General features: G+C 34.2%; 1 protein-coding gene across 1 annotated transcript in view; it reads left to right on the plus strand.

Moving 5' to 3' along the window:
- Positions 1 to 12,963, plus strand: part of LOC129220788 (heat shock factor protein 1-like) — a 30,498-nt gene extending 17,535 nt beyond the window's left edge. The window contains exon 5 of the mRNA XM_054855219.1: positions 12,532 to 12,963. Coding sequence (XP_054711194.1) covers positions 12,532 to 12,963 — 432 coding nt within the window. The remainder of the gene's footprint in view (positions 1 to 12,531) is intronic.
- Positions 12,964 to 14,398: the final 1,435 nt, after the last annotated feature.

The raw sequence follows: 14,398 nt of genomic DNA on the forward strand, positions 1-14,398 counted from the left end.
TAATTTAAACGATTTGCAATCCAAAATTATCATTTAATCTCAAACACTCGTATAATAAGGATACGACAGTTCCATTTTACTGTATCCAAGATCAATGCTGAGAATCATCTCATTTAATCTGAAACGATCGTATAATAAAGGATACGAGGGTTCTCTTTTTAATTTAACGATTTGCTATCCAAAGTAAATGTTAAAAAGGAATAATAACACTTGAAGAAATAAAACATATTATAATAAAGGATACTCCCCATTCGAATTCAATGTGATTTGATTTATTTCAATATTCATGTTTAAAAATACGACCATGTAATCCAATAATAAAGGATGTAATGTAAAATGATGAAAAAAATACCATCCAATTTAATAATAAAACATGTGATACATTCTAAGTTAAAAATGTAATGCAAAATACCATCTAATTTAATAATAAAGCATGTGATAAATTCTAAGTTAAAAATGTAATGCAAAATACCATCTAATTTAATAATAAAGGATGTGATAAATTCCAACTAAATTTCTCAAATTTTAGTCGAAAATCGACTAGTTTTAAAGTCTAAAATTATAAGAATATAATGAAAATTACGGTAATTCCTTAAAGCAAAAAAAAAAAAAAAAAAAAAAAAAAAAAAAAAAAAAAAAAAAAAAAAAAAAATATATATATATATATATATATATATATATATATATATATATATATCATCTAATTTAATAATAAAGCATGTGATAAATTCTAAGTTAAAAATGTAATGCAAAATACCATCTAATTTAATAATAAAGGATGTGATAAATTCCAACTAAATTTCTCAAATTTTAGTCGAAAATCGACTAGTTTTAAAGTCTAAAATTATAAGAATATAATGAAAATTACGGTAATTCCTTAAAGCAAAAAAAAAAAAAAAAAAAAAAAAAAAAAAAATATATATATATATATATATATTTTTTTTTTTTTTTTTTTTTTTTTTTTTTTTTTTTTTTTTTTTTTTTTTTTTTTTTTTTGAGAAATGTAATTTTGTAATGTTTGCGTTTTAAAACTGAGAATCTTTGGATTGAAATCATCTTTTCAATTTTGTGTGCAAAAAAAAACAGTTAAATGTTCATCATGGATCAGTTTAACGCAAATTTTTTCCAAGTGCTTCGTTTAGTGGATAATTATTTCATTTTGTACGACTTATTCAACGCTTCATATGAGGGTGGAATCTCACATCGAATCATACATTTTTGTACGGTAGAAGTTATAAAAGTACTCGTCATATCGTTTCTCATTACAATTTTATTTTCCATACTTCCTTGGGGACTTCAAGCGAAAATCGGTTTCGAACCTGCTACCGAATAACTAGTCAAAATTTGAACCGAAATCAAGACTCGAGAGAAATTAATTATATTATATGGTAATGGCAGGATCTTTGCGTTTTTTAGATACCGTACCCGGGATAGTCGCGATCGGTGAAGGATATACCATCACCAACGGTTCCGCGTACATTTCGAGGGATCATTTCATCGATTGGATTGTTTTTGCTGAAGATTTATCGAGATTGAGAATCAAAATTATTTACGCAGTCAATTCGTACACTTACGATACCCTCTGTTCCAATTCGTTTATTACTATCTCCGTCCGAGAAATGATTCGATGGTTTTTATCTGCCGATGATTTTCTCAACATCCCTTGCGAATTGTGTCGGAAATCCAACTGTCATCGTTTTTTGGCGATTACGGGATTACGCGCGCTCGTACGATATAACGTCAGTCCCATTCCTCATTTCAGTACCCCCGTTTTGCGAAAAAGTAAAAATGAAACATGCGACATGACGAATCTCATGGAACGAATGAATATCGAATAAATTCTTTTTTTTTCTCCAATATTGGCTCTCGAAAACATTTAAAAAAAATTTTTTTTATTGTAATAATAAAAAAGTTTACATGATGATACAAATTTGATTATAGATGACAAAAACAAAAACACATTTCAAAATTCTGGAAACAAATCGTCAAAATCAAAGTCATATTTTTTTCCATTTCAAAATCAGTCATTAAAAAAATATGATTCGTCGGTGGGTTCCCATCGTGACGACGATAACCAAAAAATGCATGGCCGCGATATATTCATTGGAACAGAAATGGATGGAGAATTCTTCGCCTTCTTCGTGAAAATCACAAGACGATGGAATGTTATTTATTTCCGCATGACGACGGACGGGTGATCGTCGAACGATATCGAGAATCGAACTCGGGAAAACCATAAATATTCCAAATTGATCAACGGAATGTTTAAACGTTTTTAAAATCACTTCGATGCCCGACGAAGCCCGACACGCGCCACCATTTTTCCCGGCGGGTGGTGATAGGAACGGAAAAGCGTCGAAAATCTGCCACCATTTGGAGATGATATCTTCCACGTCTTCAAAGAGAACTGTTTTTTTTTGTTTTCTTGTTTGGAAGGTAATAGTGAGAGTCCTTCTATAGTGAAATTAGTCAAGTCTCCAGTATACTGTGTAAAAAAACAGATGTCAAGTCCACCAAATAATGTATGAAATCAAACAATAATCCATCACATCTCATAATGGGAAAACTCACGGGGATAGAAATTGAGTTTTGAATCGTATACTCCATGAGCGTCGATAATTCCTACAACGTTAGTCAAAGCGTGCATCGTGTGACGGTAGAGCTGCAAGATACAGAGAGAGAATGACGCTCGCGAAAGCTTGACCAAGTCGCGAGTCAAGGAAGAAGGAAGAAAAAAAAACAGGACGTGAAATAACGATAATGAAACATGTGATTGCGAGCGCGCGAGCGCGTGATAGGATGAATGGAGGAAACAGGAAGTGAGATAATGATAGTGAAACATGTGATTGCACGTGCGCGTGACAGGACGAATGAGGTGAGGTTGATTAGATAGGGGAAAAAAAAAACGAGGTCGAATCGGAGTATAAATAGGGGAGCACGAAACATGATTTTTCATTCCAATCTCTCTCTCGCTCTCAAGTCTAGTTGTTGGTGCTCTCTCTGGTTGAGAAATGGAAGATTCGAGGATATTTGCATTGATCGATGGTAAAGGATTCCGTATTGGTGGAAAACTTTACTTTAGAGAGATAGCAATGACCACCATTGACGATATCGAGTACGACTATGACCATTTCACATTGGATTTGACAACGGCGTTGAAGACCACTCGACTGCTGAGAAAGGACTGTGCCTCCATTTTTTATTTACAAAATTACAGGGATGGCTTGTCACTCTACCCGCCAAAAAGAAAACCGGAAGAAAATGACCTCATGTTGCCAGAGTGGATTAATTACCGCTTAGCGTGCTTTCAGAGGAACGCCAAAGGAGTCAAGACTGTGTGGGGGTACAAAGGCCATAACAACGCCGTAAAAGACCTGTTGGATGCGATGGGATTTGAAAGTGTGAATATCGAAACGGTGGGGATGCCTCGAATCGACACTATCCACCAAATTTTTACAAAAAAATTAAGTGTGGAAAACGAACGAAAAAAATTGTGCATCAAAAAATGTGAGCTGCACAAGACTGTGTGTGGGTCGTACCGCTGTGCACTGGAGGATGTTTTAGCGTACCGCTTTTTTTTTAAATCTGTCATTTTGAAAAAAGGTAACTGTAATGGAGAGAGTACATATTATTATTTTTAAATGTACTTTTTTGACCCATCATCTATCTGCAAAAACTCTACTACCCCGGAAAGGATTATCACTCTATTCCGGGAACAAAAAAAAACTGACCTCATACCGTTGTGGATCAAACTACTGCCTATCCTGCTTTCGGAGGAAAAAAGACTATGTGTGCAGTATAAAGGACAGAACTTTGCCATCAAAAAAAAAAGACCTGTTGGATGTGCAAAATGGGATTTGATAAAAAGTGTGAATATCGAACATCAAAGACTTGTAAGCTGCACGAGATTGTTTGTGTGTGTGGATCAAACTACTGCCTATCCCGCTTTCGGAGAAGAAAAGACTATGTGTGCGGTATAAAGGACAGAACTTTGCCGTCAAAACAAAGACCTGTTGGATATGCAAAATGGGATTTGATAAAAAAGTGTGAATATCGAACAATGTGCGTCAAAGACTTGTAAGCTGCACGAGATTGTTTGTGTGTGTGGATCAAACTACTGCCTATCCCGCTTTCGGAGAAGAAAAAACTATGTGTGCGGTATAAAGGACAGAACAATGTGCGTCAAAACAAAGACTTGTAAGCTGCACGAGATTGTTTGTGTGTGTGGATCAAACTACTGCCTATCCCGCTTTCGGAGAAGAAAAAACTATGTGTGCGGTATAAAGGACAGAACAATGTGCGTCAAAACAAAGACTTGTAAGCTGCACGAGATTGTTTGTGTGTGTGGATCAAACTACTGCCTATTCCGCTTTCGGAGAAGAAAAGACTATGTGTGCGGTATAAAGGACAGAACTTTGCCGTCAAAACAAAGACCTGTTGGATATGCAAAATGGGATTTGATAAAAAAGTGTGAATATCGAACAATGTGCGTCAAAGACTTGTAAGCTGCACGAGATTGTTTGTGTGTGTGGATCAAACTACTGCCTATCCCGCTTTCGGAGAAGAAAAAACTATGTGTGCGGTATAAAGGACAGAACAATGTGCGTCAAAACAAAGACTTGTAAGCTGCACGAGATTGTTTGTGTGTGTGGATCAAACTACTGCCTATCCCGCTTTCGGAGAAGAAAAGACTATGTATGCGGTATAAAGGACAGAACTTTGCCGTCAAAACAAAGACCTGTTGGATATGCAAGATTGTTTGTGTGTGTGGATCAAACTACTGCCTATTCCGCTTTCGGAGAAGAAAAGACTATGTGTGCGGTATAAAGGACAGAACTTTGCCGTCAAAACAAAGACCTGTTGGATATGCAAAATGGGATTTGATAAAAAAGTGTGAATATCGAACAATGTGCGTCAAAGACTTGTAAGCTGCACGAGATTGTTTGTGTGTGTGGATCAAACTACTGCCTATCCCGCTTTCGGAGAAGAAAAAACTATGTGTGCGGTATAAAGGACAGAACAATGTGCGTCAAAACAAAGACTTGTAAGCTGCACGAGATTGTTTGTGTGTGTGGATCAAACTACTGCCTATCCCGCTTTCGGAGAAGAAAAGACTATGTATGCGGTATAAAGGACAGAACTTTGCCGTCAAAACAAAGACCTGTTGGATATGCAAGATTGTTTGTGTGTGTGGATCAAACTACTGCCTATCCCGCTTTCGGAGAAGAAAAGACTATGTGTGCGGTATAAAGGACAGAACTTTGCCGTCAAAACAAAGACTTGTAAGCTGCGCAAAATGGGATTTGATAAAAAAGTGTGAATATCGAACAATGTGCGTCAAAGACTTGTAAGCTGCGCAAGATTGTTTGTGTGGTTCATACCGTTGTGGATCAAACTACTGCCTATCCCGCTTTCGGAGAAGAAAAGACTATGTGTGCGGTATAAAGGACAGAACTTTGCCGTCAAAACAAAGACCTGTTGGATGCGATGGGATTTGAAAGTGTGAATATCGCACATCAAAGACTTGTAAGTTGCACAATATTGTTTGTGTGTTTCATACCGTTGTGGATCAAACTACTGCCTATCCCGCTTTCGGAGAAGAAAAGACTATGTGTGGGGGTACAAAGGCCATAACAACGCCGTAAAAGACCTGTTGGATGCGATGGGATTTGAAAGTGTGAATATCGAAATGGTGGGGATGCCTCGAATCGACACTATCCATCAAATTTTTACAAAAAAATTAAGTGTGGAAAACGAACGAAAAAAATTGTGCATCAAAAAATGTGAGCTGCACAAGACTGTGTGTGGGTCGTACCGCTGTGCACTGGAGGATGTTTTAGCGTACCGCTTTTTTTTAAAAAATCTGTCATTTTGAAAAAAGGTAACTGTAATGGAGAGAGTACATATTATTATTTTTAAATGTACTTTTGACCATCATCTATCTGCAAAAACTCTACTACCTCGGAAAGGATTATCACTCTATTCCGGGAACAAAAAAAAACTGACCTCATACCGTTGCCAGAGTGGATCAAACTACTACCTATCCTGCTTTCGGAGGAAAAAAGACTATGTGTGCGGTATAAAGGACAGAACTTTGCCGTCAAAACAAAGACCTGTTGGATGTGCAAAATGGGATTTGATAAAAAGTGTGAATATCGAACAATGTGCGTCAAAGACTTGTAAGCTGCACGAGATTGTTTGTGTGTGTGGATCAAACTACTGCCTATCCCGCTTTCGGAGAAGAAAAGACTATGTGTGGGGGTACAAAAGCCATAACAACGCCGTAAAAGACCTGTTGGGTGCGATGGGATTTGATAAAAAGTGTGAATATCGAACAATGTGCGTCAAAGACTTGTAAGCTGCAACAAGATTGTTTGTGTGGTTCATACCGTTGTGCACCTAGAACGTATTAACGTATCCGCTTTTTTTTTTAAACTCTGTATTTTTAGAAAATTGAATTGTATTCATGATTGTGTAATCATAATATGTAAATATTTCATATACATATGTATATATATTTTTTGTTTGCAAATATGTATTGTTAAAAAATAAATGCCAAAAAAAAACGAAACGAGGAGATTGAGAGATTGTTTCTCTCAATCTCCTCGTTTTGTAAAAAAAAAACCTAGCCATTATTGGACGTAGTAAAATGTATAATTGCGCAAAGATTTAATTTTTAATCAAAAATTTTCAATGATTTGTTTTTTTTTATTCAATTTGTTGTAATAAGCAAATACATTGATGAACCACCACAAATTCATTTTGATTTTGTTGACGCCATAAAGGTAACGTGATATGTCATAAAGGTCACGTGATACATCACTTGGGATTTGGATCGATGCATCCGGATACCGGTAATGGATCGGTACGATTTTGATGTAGACGATATACTCTATTCTATTGTTTAACTTTTCGTATTTACATGATTTATATTCTGTTTGAGTTTCTTGTTGTTGTTGCTGTTTTAGCATACTTGTAATAGTGTTAAATGTTATTGAAACTTGAATGTAACTGTTTGTGTATCGTAATTAAAAAAAATTTTTTTAGATCCAGTATTGGTTCATTGTGTTACCTATGAGTGAAACTTTAATGTAACTGTTTGTCTAACATAATTTAAAAAAAAAAAAAAAAAAAAAAAAAAAAAAAAAAAAAAAAAAAAAAAAAAAATATATATATATATATATATTTTTTTTTTTTTTTTTTTTTTTTTTTTTTTTTTTTTTTTTTTTTTTTTTAATGACACTAATAACGATACACAACCTCTTTATCAAAAATAAATTTCAAATCCTTTATTTTTTTGTGTATCGGTAACCATGTCTACATTGATTGCTGAAAAACATCTCGCAACAACAAAAGTAACGGAACATGTTTCAAACTTTCCGAAAAACATAAAAAAATGTCCTCATTTTATCGAAATGGCTCGCGAATGGAAAGCCATTTACGATATCGTCAATATTCAGTTTAATTTTGCCGTCATGAAATTGGAACGTTTTCTGGAAAGCTGGAATGACTCTGCGATCGACGATGATCTACGTAAAAAACAAATTTTTTCGATTCTCGAAGCTTATTTGGATCCGGTTTTTGAAACTGCCGAAAAATATCTGAATATTCTCGTGACTTTTAACCCCATGATTAAAAATGGATATTTTTTTCTCAAAGAAGCTCAAAATTTACACAAATTCGTCTATTGCTGTGATCCGCAATGTATCGTCACCACGGAAAAGGAAAAAATTAAAGACGACAACGACGTTTGCATTCGCTATAAATCGAGCAAAGATGAATTGAAAGCTCAAAAATACGAATGGCAATTATTGATGGAAAGAATGAAAGCGTTCCGAAAACGAGCGCACGAATGTACCGATATTTCTAACGGCATTTCTTTAAACGATTTAAAGGAATGTGCATTTGGATATGGTTTTATGAATACGATTGGCGATTGATTAACACCCTTTTCGGGGGGGAAAAAAAAATCATGTAAAACAAGCGACACAGATTCGACACACACACACATGAAAAAAAAAAAAAAAAAAAAAAAAAAAAAAAAAAATATATATATATATAATTTTTTTTTTTTTTTTTTTTTTTTTTTTTTTTTTTTTTTTTTTTTTTCATGTGTGTATGTGTTTCGTATCTCTTTGTCGGAGTTGTATAAATTGAAAAACATTTTTTACACTTTGAATAATCTATTTTTCTAACAAAGACAACGAATTGTAACGAAGAATAATAATATGGTAGATACCGTCCGCCCCATTTCATCATCGTCGAGGGTCGATATAAATTTGAAATATGTTCTGGAACGTTTATTATTACAAGAATATCGTCATCGACATGATGATGATGATAATAATACTAATAATAATGAAAATAGAGTCGGAAAAAACGAATACGTTTCTCTCCATACGATTCATTTACGAATTTTGGAAAAAATTGCCCATATTTTAAACGGACCTCATTTTTGGAACGGATTGACAGAGTTTTTTATTTTACAACAACAAAATAACGGTCAAAGTTTCATCAAAGTTCATCGGGAATGTCAATTGCGATTGTACGAGATTTATAAATTGAACGCGATACTTTTCACAAATGAGGAAAAGAGTATCATCGAATCGGTGCTGAGTAAAGATTACGTGCCGAAAATCGAATTGACGAAATGTGCTGGTATCATGAATAAAAAATATAAATTCGTCAATCGTTCGGCATTAGAAATTCTTTTCGCTTCGGATCGCCAACAACAAAAACCGGCGAAACGAAAATATCGTCGTGGTCAGAATCAATTCGAAACCAAAAACGATGAAGAAGAAGCAACAACAACAACAACAACAGAAGAGCAAAAAGACGACAAAATAGAAGAAGGAAAAAAAACGGTCGTCGACTTTAGAAAATATATTGAAAATTTACGTTATCCTCTGACACCCGACGAATCGTGTGTACACGATCCCATGGCGTGTCAAGTATTTTACGTCAGATATTTACACGAGCAAATACGGGATCCGAATCGCGTTTATAAAATTATCGATCGAGCATTGACGGTAACGAACGAAAGCGATGACAATCGACGAAAAGTCTTGCATCAAGAAGATCAAGATTGGTCTGAATATTATTTATTTAATATCAGTGCACATCTGGAGTTTATTAAAAAGAAATGGAACGAGAATAACGAACAACCACAACAAAAACAACGCAAGAGACAACACAAAGAAACGCAAAAAAAACCCAAAGATGGAAAAAAAATGAAACTCGACGAAGAAAAAAATGAACGAAAAGATGTCGTCGTCGAACCAGAAGAAGAAGAAGAAGAAGAAGAAGAAAATGGCGATGAAAATGTTGATCTTGTTTCGGAACAACAACAACAACAACAACAACAAGAAAATGAAGAGGAAGAGATGAATGATAACGATTCTGATTATGAATCTGACACCTAAAAAATTTTCAACGTGGCAAGAAGTTTGACAACTCACAAAAAACACATCTTGAAAAAAAAAAAAAAAAAAAAAAAAAAAAAAAAAAAAAAAAAAAAAAAAAAAAAAAATATATATATATATATATATTTTTTTTTTTTTTTTTTTTTTTTTTTTTTTTTTTTTTTTTTTTTTCAAGATGTGTTTTTGACACGTTGAATTGTAAAAGCATAATACTAATATTTCAAACGACATACTGCGATCTATTGATTTCGAAATGAAACCTTTTTTCCAAACAGCATAAGCTTCTCCGAATTTCAAATCACAGTCTTGAAATTCGGAGAGGCATACGTTATAGGTTTTGTTAGATCTGATACACTATCCGATATTGAATCTTCTAATAAATCATTCGTGCTCGCTAATATGATTACAACATTGCTGTAACCGAAGAAGCATAAGCTTCTCCGAATTTCAAATCACAATCTTGAAATTCGGAGAGGCTTACGTTGATGCTGCTGTCTAACAAGAATCGGACGATTGTTGTAGCTCGGGAGGTGAGAAGTTTAACGAACTTGATATAGATTTTGTTAGATCTGATACACTATCCGATATTGAATCTTCTAATAAATTACTCGTATCCTTGTTCAGTAAGCTAATATGATTGCAACATTGCTGTAATCGAAGAAGCGTTACCTCTAGTTCCTTTGCTGGAGTTTTTTTTGAAACTGTTTGTTCACTTTTTCGTTCAATTTCTCATATACCCTTTTTTCTTCAGCGGTATTTATTATACTATAGAATCTCTCCTTGTTGAATTTGTCAAGAATGCATTAAATTGTCAAATTTATCCTAATGATTTATATTGGCATCGTACAACTGATGGAACATTCTTTCTACACTGTGAGCATAAAAAATTTAATACCCGTTAAAACACAAACTAATCTTTTTTAATCCATTCAGTCAATTTTTCGATATGTACAAATTCACCCGAGATAGTGGTATTTACTATATTATAGGATCTCTCCTTGTTGAATTATTCAAGAATGCATTAAATTGTCAAATTTATCCTAATGATTTATAATTCAAACTAATCTTTTTTAATCCATTTAGTCAATGTGCAAATTCACCCAGTATTTTCTATACTATAGAATATCCCCCCCCTTGTCAAAAATTTTTTAATCCATTTAGTCAAATTTTTTTTAGATATGAAAAAAAAAAAAAAAAAAAAAAAAAAAAAAAAAAAAAAAAAAAAAAAAAAGTAACTGCGCATGCGTAAACAAATGTAACTGCGCATGCGTAAACAAGATTATCAAGCGAGATAGGTTGTTTTCTGATTATAAAAGCGCGGTATTTCGACGTTTTCATTCATTGTAACTCGTGTCTCTCGAGAGATTTGCAAAGAACAACAACAACACCACCAAAAAAATATATATATATAAAATGGATTTTATTGAACTCAACCCGACAGACGATGAACACGAACAATTTTTCGTGGAGCAACAAAATGATGAAAATGATGGACGACAATCTACCACCACCACCACCACCAACCCTACAGACGACCAATTTTTCGTGGAGCAACAAAATGATGGACGACAATCTACTAGCACCGGAAAAAGGCAATTTATTGACGGGAAAAAAAATTACAAGAAACGAAAAGTGGAAAAAAAAGTTTGTACACCGAGTCGATCGGTATGCGTTTCCGAAACGGCACAAGAATCTAGAAGAATTTTATTTGCCGACGAATTGAAATCGGAGAAAAAAAATAGACCCATTTCGTTTTTTTCACACGTTCCGGCTATCGTGGCAGCTCATCCTCAAAAAGGATACTCTGTGAGTAACGGAATAGCTTTCCTGAGTCGCGATGGACCGTTCGAAATGAAATATTTAGTGTTTGACTTGGGAAGATTGCATTGTTCCGAAATGTTATTTGCCGCGAATGGTCCGACTTATAATTTATTAAAGAAATACGCGATGGAAAATGGTATACCCATGACTCAAATGTATATGGAAGGTATGATTGAAAAGAGAAATGAATACTATCGCGATAATGTATGTCCCAGTTGCTTTGATCCGGATTGCCATCGTTTCGAAATGATGTTGGCATCACGACTCTTGGTGGATGTTTGGAGAATGCCGATTGTTCATTGATTTTTTTTTATTTATTTGTCGTAGCCTCGATGCCACAATCGATAACAGAAAAACTTACATAACGTGTCGACGTCATCAATTGATGACGTTTATGGACGTCATCGCTGCTGCTGCTGTATATAAAAGCTCGTTCTCTGGAGCAAATAAAAGACTCATTCTATACCACCGTAAAAGGTTAGACATGGAAAAAAATTTGGATGTGTTTCCCGACGTATCTGTCGTGGACAATGTTTTGGACTTGAACGAATTGGATCTCGAGATGCTATGTAAAAAGACGCATCCATCTGAATTTATTCAACGGTTTCGCTCGCTATCGATTCCGTTCATTTTTTACATAGAAATGGATTCGCACAGAGTTCGATTTGCGAGGATAGACAAAAAGACTGCTCTGGTCGAAGAAAATTTCCAGCGGAGTTTATTCGAGGGATTGTCGTCCAACGAATTGCGTGCGTTGGAATGGTTCAAAGTACACAGAAAATTAAAAAGACCGATTCTTTTCGATGACTGCTGCGAACAACAACAACAACAACAAAAAAAGACTACTACAAAAATCAAAAAACAAAACACGGATCGGCGGTTGAGTTTTTTGTACAGAAACATTTTTCTGGTGAAATATGGTTTTACGTTTGGATACAGGAGCGTGGCGGCTGAAGAACATCACGTGATCCAAACGAAAAACGTGCCGATATTCTATTACGAATTAAAAAGAACCTATTCGGTGCGAGAACGAAATTTCTCGGACGTGGATTTTGGTCATTTTAGGGGTTACGTGTTGCGTCCGGACAGAATTTTTGCGATAGCTCCGGAAACGACGTATGTGATCGTGACCCCTCAAAAATGTTTGTTTTCCTTTTTTAGAATTAAATCGTCGAGTTTATCCGATTTGAAACTGAAATTTAAAATTGCAAGGTTCAACGATGAAAGAAAATGTTCCGTGAAAAGTCTTTATCATTGTGCCACATATTGTCCTCAGCAGCAGCAGCAGCAACAACAACAACAACAACAACAACAAATGATATTCGTCGAATTTGTCGTACAACCACCACCAGAACAAGGAGAGCAAATCGAATCTTTGAGTGCTACCAATGACGTTCTTTCATCATCATCATCATCATCTTTCACCATGTATGATCAGATATCTCCTGTCACGAATGACGTTCCTTTAACATCAACATCGGTCACCATGTACGAACCGATATCTCCTGCTAACATCACGGAAGACGTTCCTTCAACATCATCTTCGATCTCCATGTACGAACCGATATCACCTACTAATAATAATAATAATGCTACGGAATACGGATCAAGTCTAGAATTTCAACCCAAAACACCACTAATAGATTTGTCTATATTTTCGGAAGACTGGTTGAATGGTGATGACATCGATTTTAACAATCTTGATATTATTAATTTTTGAATGTACAAATTGAATGTTTTTATCTTTGTATTGTATGATATGTAAATAAATATGATTTGTTTTGTTTTTTAAAAAAAAAATATATGTGTTGTGTATCTTTTGTGTTTATCATTTTTTTGTTGGAAATGGAAACCTTGAAAAAAAAGATTATCTATAAAAAAATAAAATTAGAAACATTGAGGTATAATCTTGGGAAGAAAATGAAAGTTAAATATATCTAAATGATGATTAATTGTAAAAAAATAATAGCTGTTTTATATTAACAAGATTATATGTTTTGCGAAAGTCAATTATTATAATTGGTATTCTGTTGAACGCAGTCCTAATTGGAAAATAATAGCTGTTTTTCGCGCAATGGGTTAGAAGTTTCGCGCAAGTCAATTAATATAATTGGTAGCTGTTTTATATCAACAAGATTACATGTTTTTTGCGAGAGTCAATTATTATAATTGTTATTCTGTTGAACGCTGTCTTAATTGGAAAATAATAGCTGTTTTCGCTATGGGTTACATGTTTTACACACGTCAATTATTATAATTGATAGCTGTTATTAGGTTGTTCTCACTAAATCGTACGTGACCCGTTTCTGAAAATAGTTTTTGATTTATTTTTTATGTTTTATTTTTTGCCTTTTTTACAATCCAATATTGGCTCGAAATATAAGGAGAAAAAAAAATTATTTTTTATATAAATTGAATGATCAAATAATTGCAAATCCAATATTTAATCATCAAATTTATATATATATATAAAATAATTTTTTTCCTTATATTTCGAGCCAATATTGGCTTTTCAACTGCTTCATCATCGATACCCAAAAAAATCGATACCGTATAGTGTAAATCGATGAAAATTTAATTTTAACCATCATCCACACGAATCTATTATCGATTTTTTCTCTGGGGTCCCGTCGCTCTAAAAATTTTTTGAGCGACTGTACGTAATTTGCATTAATTTTTGACGTTTAGTAATGCTTCTTGAATTCTCATTTCTTTCTACGTGGACCAGAATATCCACAAGACTTTGAAAATTAATTTAAAAGGAATAAAACGAAAAAATCGTGCATACGAACACCTTATGAGAATTTTCTACGCTACGGCATGCGTTTGTTTTACCTTTTTCATCAGCCATTAGACAGTGGCTGCAATGCTCCCTATAGTTTGTTGGAGTTGCAAGTGGAATGTTTTACCTTTTTCTTTAGTGTTGTTAATCACCGTAAGGTAGCGTATTCGAGGTCTGGAGTTGCGAATAATAAAAAACCTTTTTGGGCAAAGTCTTTGAAGTCCCTGGAACATATTACTTTTTCCATTTGCAATGTGCTCCTTTTTTGATATACACTCCCATATTTGGCTTTGTCCGACTGCAATGATTCGTTCTTTTTTTTCTCCTTACCCGACCAGCAATTTTTACAAACTTGTTGGCAACATGTTCTACT

The sequence above is a fragment of the Uloborus diversus genome, chromosome 4 (assembly GCF_026930045.1).
Source record: "Uloborus diversus isolate 005 chromosome 4, Udiv.v.3.1, whole genome shotgun sequence".
NCBI lineage: Eukaryota > Metazoa > Arthropoda > Arachnida > Araneae > Uloboridae > Uloborus > Uloborus diversus.